This window comes from Amblyomma maculatum, chromosome 9 (assembly GCF_055883805.1).
Source record: "Amblyomma maculatum isolate TAMU_Amacu chromosome 9, ASM5588380v1, whole genome shotgun sequence".
Lineage (NCBI taxonomy): Eukaryota > Metazoa > Arthropoda > Arachnida > Ixodida > Ixodidae > Amblyomma > Amblyomma maculatum.
The window spans coordinates 4,609,181-4,630,985 of NC_139352.1; the positions used below are offsets into that span (position 1 = coordinate 4,609,181).

At 47.2% G+C, this 21,805-nt stretch overlaps 1 protein-coding gene across 1 annotated transcript in view; it reads right to left on the reverse strand.

Annotated features, from left to right (window-relative positions):
* LOC146178135 (A disintegrin and metalloproteinase with thrombospondin motifs like) overlaps positions 1-21,805 on the reverse strand; it is a 164,771-nt gene that overhangs the window by 98,991 nt on the left and 43,975 nt on the right. Inside the window, exon 2 of the mRNA XM_084577961.1 lies at positions 3,673-3,759. Coding sequence (XP_084434087.1) covers positions 3,673-3,744 — 72 coding nt within the window. The 5' untranslated portion in view covers positions 3,745-3,759. The remainder of the gene's footprint in view (positions 1-3,672; positions 3,760-21,805) is intronic.

Sequence of the window (21,805 nt, forward strand, 5' to 3'; positions counted from 1 at the left end):
ACGTTATTCGATCTAGCCCCCGGTGATCAGCCTCAAAGGCGATGCGCGCCTATACGATCCACTTCAGCCGCCCTCACGAAGCTGAGCGGATATTTATCGCTTCGTTATTTCCGCCCCATTAGAAACCCATCCACCAACGCATCTGCTGCGCTTATAACGAATGGCACGACAGAACGGACTCCGAGACTCCCCTTCTTTATACAGCCACAAATGGACGTCGACAGTCTTTCCATGGCGGGAGACCTTGCCGTGTAATGAATGCGCCTTATTCATCATCTCGCAGTGAGTGCCCATTTGGTGCGCGGACTGAAGAAAGCCACGGCGGGGAGGGGGGGGGGGGGGGGGGGGGTCATCTTCACATATCCTCCTCACTGGCACGCTTTCCTTCCTTGTCTGTGTGTGCGTGCGACGGGACAGAGTCCCGCGTAATCGGTTACACGTCGTCCTTCGGCGAGGGTCCAGGCGGCTGCCTCATCTCCGGCCTTTCGTCGATGCCCACGGGTCCCCGGAGGCAAGTGACAGAGACTGCGTGCGTTCGCAGCTGCCCGCCTCGAGGCGGGAGTTCACAGCGCGGCGACTTCGACACAGCCGCGAACGAGGTCAAAGACGTCCGGCGCTTTGTGCCTCGGGCAGTGCTTTCGCCGACGCTGTCCAAACTTACGGGCACGGTGCTTGCGCGCGTGTGTGTGCGTGCGGTGTGCAGCGCTTTTCCGAGTCTCCGTCGTATAGTACCGTGTGTATAGCGTTGCCCCGAGGCGGTGGTTCCCGCGCTGCGCCCATAGACGCGCGTGGTGACGCACGCTTCGCGCTCAGTGTATGTGGTAGCGGCGCTTTTCGAACGCGTCGCGTAATCAAAGGGTTCCCGCGGCGGCAAGGCGCCGCACCCACCGCTAAGTGGTCAAGAGCGTGGGCGTGGCGATGTGTGAATATGAAAGACCTGAGGCTGGGAGGCAAGCGACCTTCTTCCTCCGGCGAGGAGTGTATACGAGGGCCGTTTAGAAATTTGCAAAAGGATGACGAAGTATTCTTTTTTAGCAAAGCTGTGAGAACATGGTTGCCGCTTTCGTCCGCTGGTATATAAAGTCGGTAAATGTTACTCGATTTGTAACCCTTCATAACCGTGTGACGTCGTCGCTCACGCTGGTCGAGCCGTGTGTGAACTGTGCAGCCCGTCATGATGACACGTCTTTTCACTGTAGTTGGATATATACAAATCAATTGGCGAATGTTTCTCCTCTAAGGAGGCTGTCTAGTGAATAGTATGTGCCAAACATCATGGCGTCGAACTCATGGCCACAAGTCTTGACAGCAGTTTCAGAGAATTGTAACAGCATGTCACCAAAACACACGAACGCAATAGCATGGGAAAGTGCGAAGTGCGGAGCTGATATTACCGAAAAAAAAAACGCGGAACGAATCGCCAGACGACTGAGCAACATTCCAAAGTGGAGTCGTAGAAACAAGAACAGCGAATGGTGTATTATTTTATTTGGCGTTCTATCACCAACCCCTGTATAAGTATTAAACCCAAAAGACTCCCACAGGCTCCTTGCAACGAGGTGCACAGTTCAGTTCTATATGAAAAGGTGCATCCCACGTCTCAAGCCAATGAGGCTTGCTGTAATGTGCATGTGCGTATGTATGTATGTATGTATGTATGTATGTATGTATGTATGTATGTATGTATGTATGTATGTATGTATGTATGTATGTATGTATGTATGTATGTATGTATGTATGTATGTATGTATGTATGTATGTATGTATGTATGTATGTATGTATGTATGTATGTATGTATGTATGTATGTATGTATGTATGTATGTATGTATGTATGTATGTATGTATGTATGTATGTATGTATGTATGTATGTATACCGGGTGTTCAGATAAATGCGACCAATGTTTTAAAATAGGTTAGCTCTAGCCCAGTGAAACGAATTCAGAACTGTTGAGTCACGCACCCCAATCTTCAGTATTTCTTTAATTAGGGTTATAATTAATACAGACTAATTAGGTATTTTTAATTTTGGCCTGAGAGAAAAATGTCAGTATGCAAGCTATAGATCACCTCGAATAATAATTATATATATATATATATATATATATATATATATATATATATATATATATATATATATATATATATATATATATATATTATAATTTAATTTTATATATTATATATTTAATTATCTTTCCCCTAAACAGATTACATTAATAATTTCTGTGATTATCCAAGTAAACATTAAAAAAAAAAGACAAAGTACCATCCCCAACGCTTTCCTTGGCCTCGCCGACTGTTGGCTTCTTTCCTTCATGTATTATAACGAGCACCCTCATTTCCCCTTAATTGATCTGCTTGTAGCTTACGGGGGTCTCGGTTCTGGCCGTCTTGAAGCCATAGGTAGCGTAAGAGGGTTCTAGCACAGCTTTCGCCCTCGCTCTTGATCACGTTCTACGTGACGCTGGCGGTAACAAAGGACGTTCCACGTCCGCCGCCTTGGCTGAGGGTGGCGCTGGTGAACACTCTCAAGGTTCGTATACAGACAACATAAATACCAAAGCAAGTAGCAGGGGGAACAGCGGCCGATGTAACTCAGTTGGAAGAGCACCGGACGCGATATTCGGAGGTCGTGGGTTCGGTTCCCACCATCGGCACGTTGTTTTTTCTTCTACTTTGTGTTTAATTATCTTTCCCCTAAACAGATTACATTAATAATTTCTGTGATTATCCAAGTAAACATTAAAAAAAAAAGAAAAAAGACAAAGTACCATCCCCAACGCTTTCCTTGGCCTCGCCGACTGTTGGCTTCTTTCCTTCATATATATATATATATATATATATATATATATATATATATATATATATATATATATATATATATATATATATATATATATATATATATATATATGTGTGTGTGTGTGTGTGTGTGTGTGTGTGTGTGTGTGTGTGTGTGTGTGTGTGTGTGTGTGTGTGTGTGTGTGTGTGTGTGTGTGTGTGTGTGTGTGTGTGTGTGTGTGTGTGTGTGTGTGTGTGTGTGTGTGTGTGTGTGTGTGTGTGTGTGTATGGCTGCACGATAGCATGTCAGTCTACAGTTTGCTATTCCCTTTTATATCATGTGCGTGTAAAGAAGCCGTCCCTTAGCGCACACCGTTTTCGGCGGTAGTTTCCGTGAGGCGTTCACTTTAGCGATAACCACAATTTATGTCCGATACTGCCAGTCTTAATCGCAGATCATACAGCCATACATACGTATACCTTGTAGTGGTGGACGGGCTGTGTGTACTGCCAGTCTTAATCGCAGATCATACAGCCATACATACGTATACCTTGTAGTGGTGGACGGGCTGTGTGTTCAAGGTAAGCATCCTTTTCAGCAGGTTACGCTAATCAAGTGCCCCCCCCCCCCCTTTTTTATTATTATTTTTTTTTTACTCAGCGGATCGTACGTTCAAGAATGCTGTTCCTCAGTGTGGGCTGTCTCCCGTCGCAAATAGTTTGCTAACCGCGTTCTGGCTAAGGTGCGCTGGGAGTAAAGGTTGGTCGGTTACTGAGCGCACGTTAATTCTCCTCGACCGGGGCAGGAGGCCGTGCAGAGTTTACGGACAGTCGCTTTCGATGGGGGAGGGGGAGAAGAGAAATAAGGTGAAGTCAGCTGGTCCTTACCCCTTGGGCGCCGTCGCATCGCCAGGTAGCAGCCAGCAGCAGCAGCATCGCCGCCAGGGTCGCGAGGGTCATCGTGGACCGGACTCCCTGCAAAAGCAAGAGCGGGAATACATGAAGTGCGATGGCTTTCCCACTGAGAGTGCACGATTCTCTGAGGGCTTTCCTGTTCGATGCTTCGATAAGGTGTCATCGCGAAATATTGCTTATGCCCATGGGTAGCGCCAGAATATGCAAATTGAACCCCCCTCCGCCTCATCTATTGGACCGTTTCCATCGTTTTGTTCTGCCTAATCTTCGATGCCGGTTTGGCCCGGCAGTACGCACAGGTTTGCCTTGACTCTTTTCCTTTTGTAATGGCTATAATTTACCGTTTACAGCAAAGAGTGAGGCCCTAGTCACCAGTGTTCCGCTGCTGCGATAGACGTCACTTTCGCCAGCGTCGCGTGAATCACGGTACCGTTCTCTCTGGCAGTGATAGTCTTCTCGAGGTTAGCCGAATTCGCTTATTTAATGCAGTACCGGCATTTCCACGTCATTATTCTCTTAGCTTATATAGTGTCAGCCTCAGATCGACAGTTTTCATTGATCTGTTTAATAAAAAAAATTACGGTCTTTTTATTTCTCTGCTACTTTGCAGTGAGCTTTATTTTATCAAGCTTTACTCTCTGGATGACTGTTTTCATAAACAGTTCGTTATATGTGGAAACGAACGTGTACAAGGCACACGAAGGTTGAGGAGGCGAGAACCAGCAAGAAATAAAAGAGTAAAATGGCGCACCACGGGGAGCCTTACATGACCACGCCTACATTACTTTGCGGCGTGCACGTGTTTAGTGATTAGAACTCAAGGAACACCAAGGTTACGATGAAACAGTGTTTTCCACAGAAGGGTTACTCGGGGAATGTGACCGACGTCTTCGGGGCCCAGGCAACTGAGATGCACTACCGTGCACGCTTTGGCATCTGTTCTCGCTACCTGACTCAAGATGTCTACACACCTGTGGGGCCGGCATTGAGCAGCCTGAGTCTCTAGCCCCTGGGTCATAATAACTTCTGCAGTGTTAGATTTGTTACGCCGCTGGCGTGACGAGCGTAGTGGAGTGCGCATGATCTGTGTAGTCTACATTCCCGCTGGCCGAAGAATTTCTGATCGTTTCGTGATCATACCAGCCGCATTTTCCAAATATTTCTCGCTGCTGTGCTAGTCCAAGTATTGGCGCCCAGAGTTGCGGATGTAATGCTGCAAAATTACCCATTTTAAATGTTGGCATCGCAAAGTTTCAACTGGAGTACTTCTAGATCAGAAATTAATGGAGTTATTTGCGGTCATATTATTTATTTTAATGGATATGTCTCGGCAGGCATGCACATGTTTAGTTATTTTGATGTGCTTTTTTCATGTTAAACTAACTTTCAAACTAATCATTGTTATATCAATAAATTTAATAGTCTTATACGTTACTATAATGTTGGGAACAAGTAGAGTGATCAAATGCTGGAAGTTCCGAAATTTTACCGCACGATAGAGGCAAAAAAGCAAGGCACCCGTGTACTGTGGGATGTGCACGTTAATTAGAACTCCAGGTTGTGAACTTATCCAGCGTTTTTTACAACGACGTACCTCGTAGCCCTAGTTTCTTTGGGACGCAAACTAAACTAAACCACTTCATTCATTAGCGAAATTAATTAGCGCAATTGGCATTGAAATGTGGTACATAATCCAGTAGGATAGCTACTGATGAGCACTTCAGAGCATCGCCATTGCCTAACCACTGGGAAACTATGCTAAACAAAGCTTACGCTCGACAAACTATAATTGACCGTGTTGATTCCCACCATTTTTCGGCCGATTAAGGGAGAATTTTCAGAAACACGAAGCGAAACTTATCGCACGAGTCCGAGAAATAAACAGCAAAGGACCGGTTCGGAGAGACTTGCGCGCGCACAGAACGTGTTCATTTTGGTGTCATCACAGGCATACAACAACGCGCAACACAGACACCGCACACCTAGACACAAACACGCCGCGTAGCAAGTTGCCCTTTACTCAGCCCACGCGATCGCATTCAGAGCCGACGAATATCTGCGTAAATATGTGCGCGCACACACTCTTGTCAGGTCCATGAGAGAAAAGTGAAGAATAGTGATGGAGTTTCGCGACCATCAAGGCAGTACTGGTCACAGCTATGGTCACTTCAACGCTGACTGACGCGCTCCGCGCAGCTGCCACTTTCTCTGGTCTCGAAGTTGCACAATGGCTTGCTTGCCTTATCCGCTGCTTCGCTCCCGCGCGGCTCTGATTGTGCTAGTGCGCGCGGACTGCGTGGCTGGCTGGCTGTTGGTCATGGGGAAGCTTGCCCAACTTCCTCACAGCGCACTGTTCTTTTCGGCAGGCACATAGACGAACAGACAAAGAAACAAACTCGCCGCCGAAGGACTCCAAGCAGCTGACCACTCTTGTGATATCTCGGTCGCTGCGGTCGCGTCGCTGGCGATGCGCGACGCCAAAGGACTCAGTCTCGAAGAGGAGGCGGTGCTGCACTGCGCTGAGTGGCGCCCGGTGAAACACAATCGCGTGAAAGGAAGCGATCGTTTCTTTTTTCATTTTTTTCCCCGCCTGTCTCTTCTCACTATGCTTTCCTCATTTTCTATTGCTTTTTTGTGTTTATTTCCCCGTCAGTCGCGGAAGCTTACTTGCGGAGAAGACGACGGCACCGTCATGACACAGGTAGAATTGTAAACAGTATATTTTTCGTCTTAAAGCGGCTCAACGTGAAATACAAAGTAGCGGCATTTTATTTCCCTCGCTTTCTTCTGTATTTGATTCTCGCTCTTTCCTGGGCGCCCTGTGGAGAGTGAAAGCGTGACGCGCTCTGACGATTGTGCGGTGTGTATAGAGTGAATGCGTGCAGCGGTAGCACAGTTTGCTCGAACGTTGCCCATTTTCGCAGGAAATGACACCGAGATAAAGAGAGAGCAGGTTTCTTTTTTTTTTCCCTTGCGGGGATAATGGACATTCCCCGCAACACGGATGTACAGCGTGGGAAGTGCAATCTGTGTATATTCATCGTGCATTTGTCTCTTTTTTTTTTCGCGTTCTTCTGTTCATTTTCTTCATGACCGTCAACATTTTATAGCTTTTTTTTTTTTCACAGTGTTCATGAAGCTCTGGATTCACACTGCCGTATAAAGTTCGCTGCAGGGACAATGTGACAGGGTGAAGTGCGCGACCGTGCGTATGCCATATGGTTACCGTATGCAGCGGACTAAGGGCAGCACTCGTGTAAGGGCAGTAACTTGCTGCCAAATGAAGACAGCCATCATCATCTTCAAGCATGTCACACGGCATGTAGCTGAGTGGCATTTAAGGCAAATCTCGCAGATGCCTGCACTCGGAGTGGATGACACCGGCGAGCTATGCGTTTCACATGGCACGGTTATGTCAGAATCAGCCAGCTAGGACCCTGGCATTCACGTTACCCCTTTACACGGCCGGCTTAACCACGGTTACGCTTAAACGCGGTTACCGAACTTAACCACAGTTAACCGCCAATCGCGGTTAGCTGTGCTTACACAGTTCGCCACTGTTCTCGGTTACGGCCGCCATTGCCCATTAAGTACAACAAAAGCGACGCGGTGATCTGCGGAACGAAGCAGCATTTAAAAATATCTTATTTATAACGTAGTTTCCGGAGTGCCGTCCGAAAGGCGTCAACAGCGCGGTCAATTCCCGCGCGATGGCAGCCCCTCATCGACCACAGTAAACACCGCCGCGTTGGCCCCTCCTCTCGCAGACCGTACGCGTACGACACGGCGGCTCGCTAGCGCCGACGCCAGGAATAAAGCGTGCTAGATTTATTGGAATCTCGAATACTGAGCCGAATATCAGGATTGAATCACTCTTGAGGATCACTGACCAGCGGCAAATTGCTGGCAAGACCGATAACCGCGATACTATAAAGTTTCTGCTCAAGCCAGCTGGCGCCGGTGCAATGCGGTTCACCGCTCTGCTTATACTAGCTCTGCGATTATTGCGTCGCCAAAGTTCATCATATCGTTATTTTACAGCGGCAGAATAGGATTCACAATAACGAAGTTTCATGAGTACACCATTTCGACAGCGTTGATCAGTTCGAAAGCGCCGACCGCCGCGGCTTCGAAGAGGAATAATTTAGGCCTATCGACAAGGGGTTACGCACCCCGCCGTTGTTCGCCGTGCTCGCACGCTTCACCGCCGCGGTAAGTGTAACGTACCTCAGCCTGCTCGCAGCATCCCGCGCTGCAAGCGTTGCGAACTTGTGCACTTTCATGGCAAAGCTAAGACCGCGCATTTTTTGACGTTCCGCGCTCAGCACCAAGCCGCGCAAACGATACTGCAGACACAGGACGGGGCTGCAGTACGCAGACGCTTGGCTGTAAGCCGTAACCGAAGACGCCGGGCGGCAGAGTAGACACCGCCTATTCAATACGGGAAAACGAGTACACTGTTGAAGCAGACACGCTCGTATTCTTCGCGCACTCGGGTGCCGACGAGCAGCCTCCGTCAACAGACGTCGCCATAACATCGGTTAACGTCGCCAAACTCGGTTTGCGATAACCGTGGTTAGGGGTGTAACCATGGTTTGGTCTGCCGTGTAAATGGGCTAACCACGGTTTCGCATAACCGCTGTTACGCTAACCATGGTTAACTCTGCCCGTGTAAAGAGGATATTCACTAAGGCACGTTCATACGGCTTGGTTAAAGCGGGGCTTTATATGTGGGCTGAGGAAGACGAAAAAAAGAAGAAGAACGATCGGTCACCCGCAGCTAATGCTTTCGCTCAATATTTGGTTCAGCATGCGTTGAACCCTCGTAATTTTTTAATCCAGTATCAGTGGAGACTGCACTGAAACAGGATTTTTTTTTTCTTATACTATATGGGCGTGTTACCTCCTCCCCGCCAGAACAGACTCACGAGGCTGAACAAAACTTAAAAAAAGAAATGCACGGTCGCTACTCCTTGAAAAAGAAAGTACGCAGTAAATATTCACGGGTGTTTAAGTCAAGGGTATAAGGCAAGCTGCAGCTGAGTGCTTGGAAGTAATATCGACCAATGGGCAGCCTCTAACTTGTCCCAAAATCCCATGGCATCACATTTGTTTATCGTTGTTTCGTTTTTACCATTGCGCGACCACATGTGCTCTGTTTCACAAGCTCTTCGCAGCACTACAAAAGGTAAAGGAGGCCTGGCCCAATCGGATGCCGCGCAGAACATGGTATCACTCTTACCACATCCTTAAACCGTGGTCAGCGGGTTCATAAGAACGCAATCATGTAATGCGCGCCGTCAAGATTGGTTCAAATCACCTTTGCCTTTGTACTGAAAAAGGATATTGAAACGGAGTGTAGGCCACGGGTGAACATTGCATCGTGCGCGAATAGCAATGGTACACGGCGATAGGCTGAAATGAAGGCGCGGCACGCCCATGGGGGTTCCTTTGCTTTCCTTTAATTCCTTCCTTCCTTCCTTCCTTCCTTCCTTCCTTCCTTCCTTCCTTCCTTCCTTCCTTCCTTCCTTCCTTCCTTCCTTCCTTCCTTCCTTCGCTTCTTTCTGTCTTCCTTTCTTTTTCCTTCCCTTCTTTCTTCCTTCCTTCATTCATTCCCTCCCTCCCTCCCTCCCTCCCTCCCTCCCTCCTTCCTTCCTTCCTTCCTTCCTTCCTTCCTTCCTTCCTTCCTTCCTTCCTTCCTTCCTTCCTTCCTTCCTTCCTTCCTTCCTTCCTTCCTTCCTTCCTTCCTTCCTTCCTTCATTCCTTTCTTTCTGCTTCATTCCTCCTTTCCTTCTTTCATACCTCCCTTCCTTCCTGTCTTTCTTCCTTGCTTTCTTTCTTTTATCTCCTTTCTTTCTCTCTTCCTCCCTTTGTTTCGTTTTCTCAAAATTTTTCCTGATTCCTGCATTCTTTTCTCTTTCTTTTTCTTTTCGTTCTTTAAGGAGTAGATGTTGCTCCCTACTAGCCTATACCTTGAGGAAGAGCCCATTCTGCCTTCTGCGAAAACACGGGCCCCGAAGAACTCACCCATAACGTTCCGCAGGGATCAGCTGAGGGCTCACGCACATTTTCCACGGGCGCGCTTTAAAGGCTTCGAGGATCGCTAATGCCCGCGCATTCGAGAATGAATTGAAGACTGCGACGGTACAATTTGTGCCCGGTGAATGTGTGAGCAATAAAAAAGAAGCGACAGCGTAGGGCCATTACAACGCGTCGCCGTTCGCTGATCGGTTTAAGATCGCGAAGAGGTGTATCCATTCCCTTTCTTGCTTTTCCTCACCCTACTCTCTCCCTATTTCTGTTCTCCTTGGCGGCTTACGCGACCCGAATGCGGAAGAAGCAGCAGCTCGGCTCAGGTGTCTTCTCAGCCGGCCAGGACGACCAGCTCACCGCTTTCGTTTCACGCGCCCGCACACATTGGGCGGCGCTTCCTCGCTGGCCAAAACTGGACCCACGCCGGAGATTTCCCGATGAGCAGTATATGGCGGTGCGCGAGCGCTGCAGCGGCGAAGGTTGGTCGATCGGTGGCCAGGGTGGTGAGGATCACTCGTTTCTTTTCTACTAATGTATTTTTGTATTCTTCAAGATAAGTTAACGGTGAAAAAAAAAAAAAAGAAAAAAAAAAGGAGGGATGCTCTAGCTTGGCTTGAAAGAAGGGAGCGAAGAAGAGCCTCCAAGTTGGCTCGGCGACTTTCAAGGCCGCCACCTTCGAGTCTTGTCGCGCAATGGTCCAGTTTTTCAGGCTCGCGCGGTCACGCTGAATTCGTCCGTCCGCAGCGGCATTACCTTGCGCTGGCGAGGTCGTCGCGTGTTTCGATCGCGCGCGCAGACTCGCAATTGGACCTTCAATGCGAGGAAGGTGGCTGTGGGAACGGGAGCATGAACCTCTGGAATCGAGCGAACTCTCTCCTTCTTAGCGAAGAGAAAAAAAAGAGAGATGCCGAGGTATCACCAAGAAAGCGTAGGCTAAGCATTTAAAACAGGACGTTTTCAAGTCGCATGGGATTTTATGCACGCAGTAGCTTGCTTCTTCGTGGTAAAAAAATAAATAAATAAACCAAAGCAGGCACAAGTTGGAGGCTCATCAAGAACCACGACATGTACTCAGTGAGCAGAGCCCTTTGGCACGGGCAGATATATGCGCTACTCATTTTGAGATTAAAAGCATGAGACATAAAATGAAAAGAGAAAGAAGGTAGAAATAAAATTTACTGGCAGAATTACCGCTCTTCCAAGGCAGCGCAGGAACGCAAGCGGAAACTTTACGAAAATAGATGAAATGCTTGCGCGTCACGAACATCCTTGGCAGCTCTAGCGACTGGAATTATGAGGCATTTAGTCGGTGCTTCTTATTTATGAGAGAAATTAGAGCATCACTGGAAAAAAAAAAAAAAAAATCTCTGCCAACTACGTTCGACATCAGTTTGTGATTCCATCATCGGATACGTATCGCCCGCATATTGCTTTCTTGTTGCAAGGGATGCAGAGTAATGGATTGATATAAAGCTCGCCAAACGTTGCCGCTAATAATTTGTCGTGTGATACGGCGACATGCTATTAGCTGGCTTTAGTAGTTCAAGTGTGGCGGTTTGATTGGTCGCTCACTTAGCGTTCTGGATGTCCACTCACGATGCACGGCAAAGAAGGAATACATTATTTTCAAGGACCAAAATGACGACACTGTTCTTCAGGATCGTTCAGGTGGTGTCTGTTCAGCGTTAGAGTAAATTAGTGGAATCCGACATTTTTCCTTCACGAACCAATCTATTTCAGTTCCGATTACATGCAGAATCCGGTTCTGCACCAAGTCTGATTCTATTCTTATTCCACTTGCATACGTAATCGCTTCTGTGAATCATCTTTATTTCACCCGTTTATGCGTACATCTGCAGGCAGGACGACAACAGCATAGCAGCAGAGGGACATTTCTGAGAACGCTGCCGAATCATGAACAAATTCCAGAAACAAATTGCAGAAAAATATCAATGTTTCATGAGTCATTCTTAGTTAGCCTTTTACTTATCTCCACTATGAGTGGAAAAGGCACCTCCATCACTTCACTTAGCACTTGCCACCTGTCATTGTTGACAAGTGGGGACTTCACACAGACGCTGGGCAAATCTTGCTTCCTCCGTTAAAAGAAATATTTTCAGCTGATCTAGGACAGTTGTGAATCTGGCATCCAGAATCGTCCTGCCCTCAAGAATATTCACAATTCTGTGTAGGGCAGGGCGTAGATGACACTTACTGTTTCCTATTGCGTATGCACTGCTTGACAGTGTTGTTCTTGTCGCGAATAATAATTACTCAGCCTTGGTGGGCTCATAGCCTCACAAGCGCACTCTGGCATGTAGCGCACAGTATTTTTTCCAATGTCCTTTCGAGAAAGTATGCTGCTCTTTCTTCTCTCCCTTTTGATGGTTCAAAGTCATTGCCTAAGAGTGCGAACCGTGCTTCATGCATACGCAGAGGTGAACTCAACAACAGTGTCTGACTCGCAGAGGAGGAACGGCTATTAAGGAGCCACCAGTCGAGTATTCTGGCTAGGGCCGAGTCCAAGGGCTGAAATATTCGTACTATAATACGGATAGTGCGGCCTCCTGCCTGGATGAAAAAAGCTCCACTCCACCTCGTTTCAAAGATTTCGCGAGCGCTTCGCCTCCAGCCGACTCATCACATCGATCGAATGGCGAGCTCGTCTCACCATAATCAGTGCTCACAGCGCTCACGGGTCTAGTGCTGAAATAGCGGTCGCAGTTGTGGCACACGGGCGATTCGGTGGCCGGCGAGGAACAGCTTTCGGAAAAGAACTTGACCAGGATTTTTAAATAGCAGTGTATAGTCACGGTAGTTTGGGGTAACGACCAGGCAGCCAGTCTCAATATTACAGTTCGTAAAGGAAGGTACTTTGTATCGCTTGTGCTTGTACTAGCAGTGACCTTCTCGTGTTATGTGCTGTAGAGCAGAAGTGAATGTGGAAGTGTGGACGTGTGGGCGAGTTGGTGAGAGATATCATTTTTACCAAGAGCGATAACAAGACACGGACACTACGGTGGATATGACGCGATGTACAGGTGATTGTGCTGTCCATTTTCTGATGACTTCCTGAGCCCTGACTCCTATAGCGTAAATGAGTTAAGTCCCACCATATCTCTCAGAACATCACATTCGGTGCGCCACAACTCGCGTGATGTACGGAATGAAACAAGTCGCGACTATACGGCTTTCGTAAGTGCGGCATTTCGCGACTCGCCGAGGCGAATCTAGTCTCCTAACGTGCCCTCGATATGCTGGAACGAGATAACGATGCTGGGCTTGGCTGGTTCACGACGAGGTCGCACGGAACCATGAGTAATGCAGAGGCAGATCTGAGTAACAACCACTTCGCGGGGAGCTTCGGCATAAAGTACTGCGTTGTGTAACCTCTTCCGGAAACTACCAAGCCCGTTTTTTTTTATTTATTTATTTCATACTGCAGATCATTGTACAGATCCAAGCAGAACAAATACACAAGTAGATATTACAAATACAAAAGCACAAATAAAATTTTTCACGTACGCACGGGAGTTCCATTATTCTCGAGACTTTCACCGTTGCTTCGAGGCCATTTAACCAGGGGCTGACGTCACCTTGCCGGTGGAGAGCTCCTTTTGTTTCGGTGAAAACCGCACCTTTCGCTAAAGCACGGGCTGATTGCAAAGCTGAGCAATCACTAGATCGAAAAAGGCTGCTGTACGCAGTGAGGGATAAATAAAAATGAATAGGCAGAGAATTAAAGAGAGACACTAGGAAGAAAAGATAGCATCGTTCTAACCTCTCGTATAGAACGTCCGAAGCCCGCGCTACGCTCAGCGCACTTAACCCAAGCAGTTGCGCATGTCTGTCTCGCGTGACTCGTAGGCATTGCGGCACAGACGCAGCGGCGGGCTTGCTTGCCTGGCAGTTGCCGTATTTCTGGGCTTTCTTTCGTCGTTCCGTTGCGGGTGCTTCCTTTGGAAGGCCGCAAATTTACATAATGACGCCGCCCTCCAGCTGTTTATTTCACCGCCAGTTTCTATTTTTCTTTTTTCGAAGCATCGTCGGGAAACGAAACGACCTCCAAGTGAACTTTTTTATTTGTGTCCTTTCGTTATTATTACAGCCCGAGAGGGCTCTGCAAAAAGAGCCAGACTTAAAAATTAGGCCGATGGTTAAGCTTCCGTGCGTGAATAGCAAGTGCAGCCTGGAACTATAATACGATCTAGCCATTGCGACATTAAATACAACTCAAAGGCATACTGGGTCCCCCCGTCTAGTGTGAACCGATTTTCTTGACGTGGCGGTTAATTTATGGTTTATCCCCGATGACACTAATGTGGCAAGGAATTAACCTGTTGACCTGGAAGTTACCAACAGATAACCGCGTTGTCGTGACAGCCAGCCAGCTCCATTGGATGGAGAGCCTCGTATGAGAGACGTTCACCCCTCCATTCACGAGTTGTTCGGACTGTATAGCGGCAAGGAATGATCTGGTCTTTGCGGCTTTATAGAATGAAGCTTTTCGAAAGTCCTTGTTTGTGGACCTCCGGTGCTTCGCCGCTCACCTAACGTTGATGTCCGAATTCGATGTCTGGAAGAAGGCGGCCTGACAGTTCCTTCCTCTATTCTTTTTGAACGTTGTCGAGTAGTCCGATCACTGATGTATGCCTGTTTATAATCCTTCCCAGGCTGCATTCGGTGCATTTTTGGCCAGCGGGAAAAAGGTCCCTCGAACTTCCTCGTAGTGGCATTGCTGTGCAACTGCCGTGGCAAGTTTATGGAAAGCGACTTTGTCAATTGAATTTCTGTTGCTCCTAGTCATGTTTCTGAATATTTAAATGTGCAATATGAAATTCGCACGCACGCACGCACGCGTCCTCCCCCCCCCCCCCCCCCCCAACACACACACAAATTGCGCTGCATTTTTGTTTTCCAGGGAGCAAAGGCTGATAAAATTAACTTGACTCAGATAATATTGTCTTCCATCAAGTTTTCGCGGCGAGTGTGTGCACCATTGGTTAACAATTTTCGGTCTTCAGAAGTGAGAAGTAAACAGCACTTAATTATTGTGGCTGAAAAATAATTGGTCACAAATTAGAAGAAACAACCACTTGCTGCCAGTGAAATTCGAACCCATAACTTGCAGTTTCTTGCAAGGCGCTCTACCAATTGCTAGCATTGTGTGCGATGCTAGAACCACCTTTCGCTCACAACCTGGTCGTCACTCTCGCAAACGTTCTCCTTATTATGCTCATAACTGTTCTTGTTCATTCCCTTCGTTTTTAAGGGATCAGGTTGTCATGGTGTAAGTTCGAATTTGTATGTCTCCTGTGTCTTACAGACAAGTTCACGCAAAATTCTGGACGTACACAAGACTCAGACAAGTGTGCCAGTGTTACGTCCTGCATACGGCCACACCCACCTTTTCTCTCTCTCTATCTCTCGGTAAGTGCTGTGAGACAGGAATTAGGAGGCTCGCCTATAGAACTACTGGCCGATGTTCCAGAGAGCAACACAAGCCAGCAGCGCGTACTGGCCACGCGGTGTGTGACGCTTTTGGCGAAAGCCGACTCGTGCGGCTCGTCCCGCTTTCTGGCGTTGCGGCAACGCGCGCGGGGCGGCGCTCAAGGCTACCAACGACAAGTGAAGAGCACCGTTGCCTCGCCAAGGTCTCTGGCTCGGCGGACGCGTGCCTCGGTAATGCGTGTCGGCTTCTGTCCAAAAGAGGATTACCGAGGGACATCCGCCGGAGGCGCACCGCTTGTCCCTGCTGTTGCAGGACATCGCCGCAGCGTCGAGACTGCACGGTGCGCTGCCAAGACACGTTCGCGCTTGCATCGTGCACGCTGACACACGGTAGTTGCAAGAGCATTTGGAATTTCTTGTTCTCAGCGCCACAGCTGTTACTGGTACTTCCTCGGGCGGCTTCGGTCGCTTCGCGACCACGTCACCATTTTATGCCCGTAAAAAAAAAAAAAAAAAAAAAAAAAAAAAAAAAAAAAAAAAAAGTAAGAGCCTGCCAGGATCATGGTATCTATCCCGCGCAGGCCAGCCTTTGAGGCGAAAGGCTTTGTAGGCTCATGGAACAAAATCCCGATATTTCGCGAGATTACACGAGATTAGTTTTTGTCTAGCGTCCCTGTCATCTGCAATCCTGAACGCGTGCCAAGGAAAGCCACGCGACAAGGGGCGATGGTGTACCGTCCAAACACGCTTGCCATAGAGTGTGTGACAGATACTGCGCCTTTCCTTTCTTGTAAACCAATTATAATTAAATGTAGCACTGCCCTGAACGCCGATGAGATGCAAACGATGAAAGGCAATTGATAGGAGAGGTAGGCTTTAGCCATTTTCTTTTTAAGAGGCATCTAAGAAACCCTCTAATTTTTTTTTTTATTCAGAGAACTGATACCGCAAGGAAGCAAACAGTTGATAGCAAAGTGGCATGTGCATTTGGTGACGCTCCATAACTTATCCAATGACTCTGTACACAGAGTCACTGGAACAAATCTTCCAGTGTGGCTTAGTTTACATCTGATTCATAGCAGAGGCAGGCGCATCAAAATGAAAACCAATTTTGCAAAAAAGAAAGGGTTCTGAAACTTTCTCACATCTAAATGGACGCCTCATACACGCTGTGTGGAAAATAAATAAAGGAGGAAAAAAATTAAAGATGGCTTAGCTCAGCTATGCCTGGATATACGTAACGAAAAGCAGTGACTACCTCGGGATCAGAAGTTAATTTCTCCAGTCATCTGCGCCGTACGCCAGTAGCTAAACTCTCCTTGGATTCCATATCGAGAGCGTCTAAGTTCACCGGCGTTCTATAAATTGTTTACAGGAATAGAAAGGCGCAGCATCTGTCATGCGGAAGGCAAGAAGCGCCGCCCAGCGGCATTGGAGCACACTCGTTCCCGCTTGGCCCTCATCGCTGACGGCAGATGGGTGACGTCACATCCTTGACGTCACCCTAATTGAGTGACTCAACTATTTTAGCCTTTGGAACATTCTAATTGCGCGCCAATCGCAGTATCTGTCACTCGCGGAATACCGCTATCAACCTCACGGTAGACAAGCGGAATTATAAAGAGAAGCCATAGTGGATGGCTACGGAGTACTTTCGACCATCGGGGGATCTTTAACATGCACTAACATCGCACAGCACACGGACGCCTCTCCGTTTCGCCTCTATCGAAACACAGCCGGCGGCGGTCGGGTTCGAACCTCGGTACTCCGGAACAGTAGTCAGGTATTTATTCACTGCACCTCCATGGCGGGGCATCTCACTTTTCGGCTGACCACTAATTTGTCAACTGGTTTTGGCACTAAACAAACAAAGCAAGTGAAGATGGGCACGAGAGGCACTCTGTTCAATATTGCACTCCAAAATCTTCCACCTCTTCTAAATCAGATACAGGGCATACGACACGCCCTGTACGCAGACGATATAACCATCTGGACAACCACGGGTAGTATGGGAATGATGGAAGAAAAACTACAAACAGCGGCAACAACAGTTCAGAATTATGAACGAGCGTGTGGACTAACCTGCTCCCCCGAAAAATGTGAACTCCTAGTCTTCCGCCAGCACAAAAATCAGGCCACGATCGACATAAACGTTGACAACTCACCCATCAAGGAAGTTCAGACCGTCAAGATACTGAGTGTGTACATCAATAACAAGGGCGATTACCACCTCGCCATCCAGAAACTTCGCCTTGTGAGCGAGCAAGTCGCCAGGATGATCGCCAGAATTACGACACGGAAATCAGGGATGCGCGAAGAAGATACTCTCCGATTGGTGCAGGCTTTCGTCGTGAGCCGCATCGTCTATGGAGTGCCCTACCTCCGCCTCAAAAATGACACCAAGAACATCGACGTCATAATCAGTACAGCCTACAAGAAGGCCCTGGGCCTCCCTCTTACGACATCGACGGACCGGCTTTTACGATTGGGCGTCCACAACATGGTAGACGAGCTGATAGAGGCACACCTCACGGTGCAGGTGGTACGACTCTTCACGACTCTGACTGGCCGACAAGTCTTGAACGACTTGAACATCAATTGCCCCCGACAACTAGACCTTAAAAGCGACATCCCAGCCTCGTGGAGAGGACAATTCAATGGAACTCCATTGCCCAGGAATATGCACCCGATTTTCACCAGCCAAGACGAAAAGCACGAGCGGAAGCTATGAAAAGGCACTACGGCGGGCGCGAGGGCATGTTCTATGTAGATGCTGCGGGCGTAGCTGCTGCCACCCGAGGTCTCGCTTTGGCAGTTGGAAAAGAGAGAGAAAGACGCTTCGCAATAGGCATCGTCCGCCACTGACGGCCTACAGGTACAACCGCCGGTGGCAGGCTAGCCATATGGGCTAGGCCCCGCCACAAATGGCGAGGACCTACCAGTCGAGCCAGGAGCAGCCACGGACCGCCGCTACCTTAAGGAGTTGAGCTGTGAGTCTGGTGCCATTTGCCCTGTAGAGTCTGAAAAGGTGCTCTGGTTCACTGCGTAGCTGAGGCCAAAATATTTCCTCCTTTCTGCTGAAACGTTTGCCGCACACGGATGATCGACGCTGTTCTCCGTCGAAAGCCCACGATTATTTTAAGGAGGTGTCACCATCCCACAATATTAATCATAAAACCAGCCGCGATGCTATTCGTGCACCAAAGAAACCAGCAGGTGATGATTTCTTCTCTGTTTTTTTTTCTTCTTTTTTTTTAGAGCCGAACTTCATTTATTTGGCTGTGTATTTCAGTGATACTTTCTTCTTTCTTGTTGATATCTTCCTTCTTTTCTGTTTCTTTTCCGCACAGCTAAGAATACGGTGTTTTGTGGTGGAATGGTTTGATTTGGTCGGCAGGTTTATTGTCCCAACGCGACTCAGGCTTTGCGGGACGCCGTTGTGGAAGGCAGCGGGAATTTCGACCACCTGGGGTTATTTAAAGTGCACTGACATCACAAAGCACACGGACGCCTTACTTGCCGCCTCAACATTCGAGCGCCTTAGGCATTGAAGTACCACAGCGGGTCTGGATGAGTATTAAATTTATTCACTGATAAATTAAAAACTTGATTTATTCCTGCATGTAGTAGCGAAGCTGACGATAGTAAATCAGAAAACAGATATATATCGCTCGGGAAAGAAAAATAATTTTTCATTGGCGAAAAATCAGACACATCGCACAAAAATTTACGAACGCATTAATATGACAGCTAAAACAGTACTAAAATTATTTTCAAGGACGTATAAAGGGGATAAATTCTTCAAAACCCAGTCAAAAATCATACGAACGAGTACTGCTGCGGCATCAAGACGCGAATTATGGAGTGAAGCTTCGAGCAAGGACCCATAAAACAAAAGTGTAGATAGTTTGCTGCCATCTTGCATGCTGTGTTGGCGGCATCAATAATTAGTGCCGAATTAAACAATTCGTAGAGTGAGCCAGCTTGTTATAAGGGTGATGCATATCCGCGCTGGCCAGGGAAATAGTCATTGTTGCGCTTTGGAAAACCAAGTAAACTAGCCCGAGCCTTTTAATTTTGTGCCGATGCAAGTAGGATTAACTTGACACAGTTCGCGTAATATATCTGCTGAGCCAAGGGTAACCTGTAAATCTATGGCGTCTAGCTGACATCTTACGAGTGACGTCATTATGCTCAGACCAATTATTTATTGGCATTCTGGCGAGTCACCATTATGATGTTATGCGTGACGTCATTCCACATTTAGCAGTCGACGCGACGCACTGCCCCTTCAATTTATGCCAATTACGTTGACAGCTGCGCCTGCAGGATGTTAACTGCTGTTAGATGCTTTCGATGGAGGAGTTATGTCGATTTTCAAACAATGAAATGGATTTTACCATTCCCCTTGGAACGGCTTCTAACTAGATGAAGCTGTTGACACATCCCAAAGACCCCCTAACGAGCTTCCTCGCCTGAAATCAGATTACTTTGGGGGTGCTGTAATATTCTAAACGAAACCTGCACGCGTCCTCTCTCGATGCGCGAAAGGGCGGTGCGAAGACAGCCTTTTTTATTGCACCACTGTCATGGAAAGAAATCCTTTGTTTTACCAGTTAGCCTCTAATGGCGTCGCGTCGATGGAGCTGATTACCGGCACCACGCAAGCTTCCTACCCACCGCTTCAGTCTCGTCCCACGGAACAATGGGGACGACTTCCTTGGCAAGAACGAAAACGGCAACTATCCTACCAGGAGGCAGATGGGCCGTCCTTTCGACATCCCTAGAACCTGTTTTATCTCAACTAGTGTCAAAAGTGGCAGTCATTGCAGTGTATCCAAAGAAAACTTTATAACAACAAAACTTTCAAATGACGAGGCTCTTTTTGCCCAATGTGATATTACGCATTTGTGTTTAAAAAAAGATTGCGGATGGATGTTTAAACGTCTTTTTTCGTGATCTTACAAAACGAGCCAGCAGCCATTTACAATATGGAAAGTGCAAGGAGATTTCTTTGCGATCTTTATCAACGTGAAGTAATATGATTGGTCAACACCACAAACAATTCCCTTACGCTTTCGTTGGCGTCTAGGGCTGTTGGCTCCCTTTGTACGTATCTCAAACAAGCCCATAATTTTCTTTTTTGTTTTGATATTATTGTACTCTTTTGTTTAATTCATGCTGATAAAGAATTGAGTCCTTGAAGGCAGCACGGCACGATCTTCATTTTGTTCTTTTTTTTTTTTTTTTTTTTTTGGCCTAGAGGGACCTTCTTTGGGTCAGTAGCGGTAAGCGCTGGTCGGTGATCAAAGCGTGTTTTATTGACAGCGAGGTAGCTCTTACAAATGCAGGGTTTGTTGATTAACGAAGTTAATCTGAAAGAAGCTAGAATGCCACACTTTATTGTTGCGGTGATTAACCTGAGCGGTGCATAACGAGTTACGAGTACCTACAATTACTTACATCTTGCGCCAACTTTGTCATTCATCGATTAGTTTCTCGAACGATAAGGATTCCGGTATTCAATTGCTTTTTTTTTTTTTTTTTTTTTTTTTTTTTTGTGGTCGATTACTGGTAATCGGCGACTTCGTTTTCAAAGCTAAATAGAGGCCAACGGTACAGCTTTGAGAACATCAACTTGGGGGCAAAGACGGTGCAAGCGCAATTATAGCGTTCCTTTCGTAAGAGAGTGACACGCACCGGCTACGTGGAGGCACCGCGCGTGATCATGTTTAGGCCGCGACCGAGTTACCGCCCGCAACTGCAGCAGTTCCCGTCTGAAGAATATTACGCGTATGCTCTGTTAGGAACCCCCGGCACTGCCTGATGGCATCGGATCTATATCCCGGCCACTGCACAGACCTCTGCAGCTTCGACACACAGTACGATAGCGCGTATGTAGACCAAGAAGGTGCACAAAGTCCGTTGAAACAATGGCACTAAATATTGCTTGTGTTTTACACGAAGCGTATATAGATATCGTTTAATAAAAAAGTCGCCGCACCCCAGTTGCGGCTCGGGTGTTGTCGGGACTTGTCGGAAGTGTTCGAAACGTGACAGGGAAAATAGACGCGTCTAGTTGATCGATAAATGCTGGGTAATGGATAGGAAGAGTGATGCGTGATTGTTAGTTAATACTAGAGTCATTACTGATTGATTATCAACGATTAAAAATAATTGAAGAGTTTAAAATGAATATAGCAAAAACTAAAAAAGCAGCGTTGATTTATTGCGTCGTATTCCCTTGTAGCCAAAAAAATTGAAAATTGTGAGTGGTTGTTTTCTTGTATAAAGAAAAATGCAAGCTGATTAGTCATTGTGCTTTAGTTATTCGTTCAAAAGTGCCGTCATTGCATTTCATAGAGCCTCGCAGCCAAAAAAGTAGATGAAGCAAACGAACACATGCTATCGCTTTTACAGTGAAGGCGAAGCTTAAGCACCCTCCAAATTTCTGCATTGTCAAATAAGAATAAGTGTGCGGGCGCGTGGGTTTTTTTTTTGTGTACAAAAAAATAATAGCCCAGCGAATGTTAGGACGAACAGACACATGCAAATCAGACACCGTGCACTGTGTGTGTCTTTTCATCCATGCATTCCGCAGGCTTTTATTTTTACTTTTGCA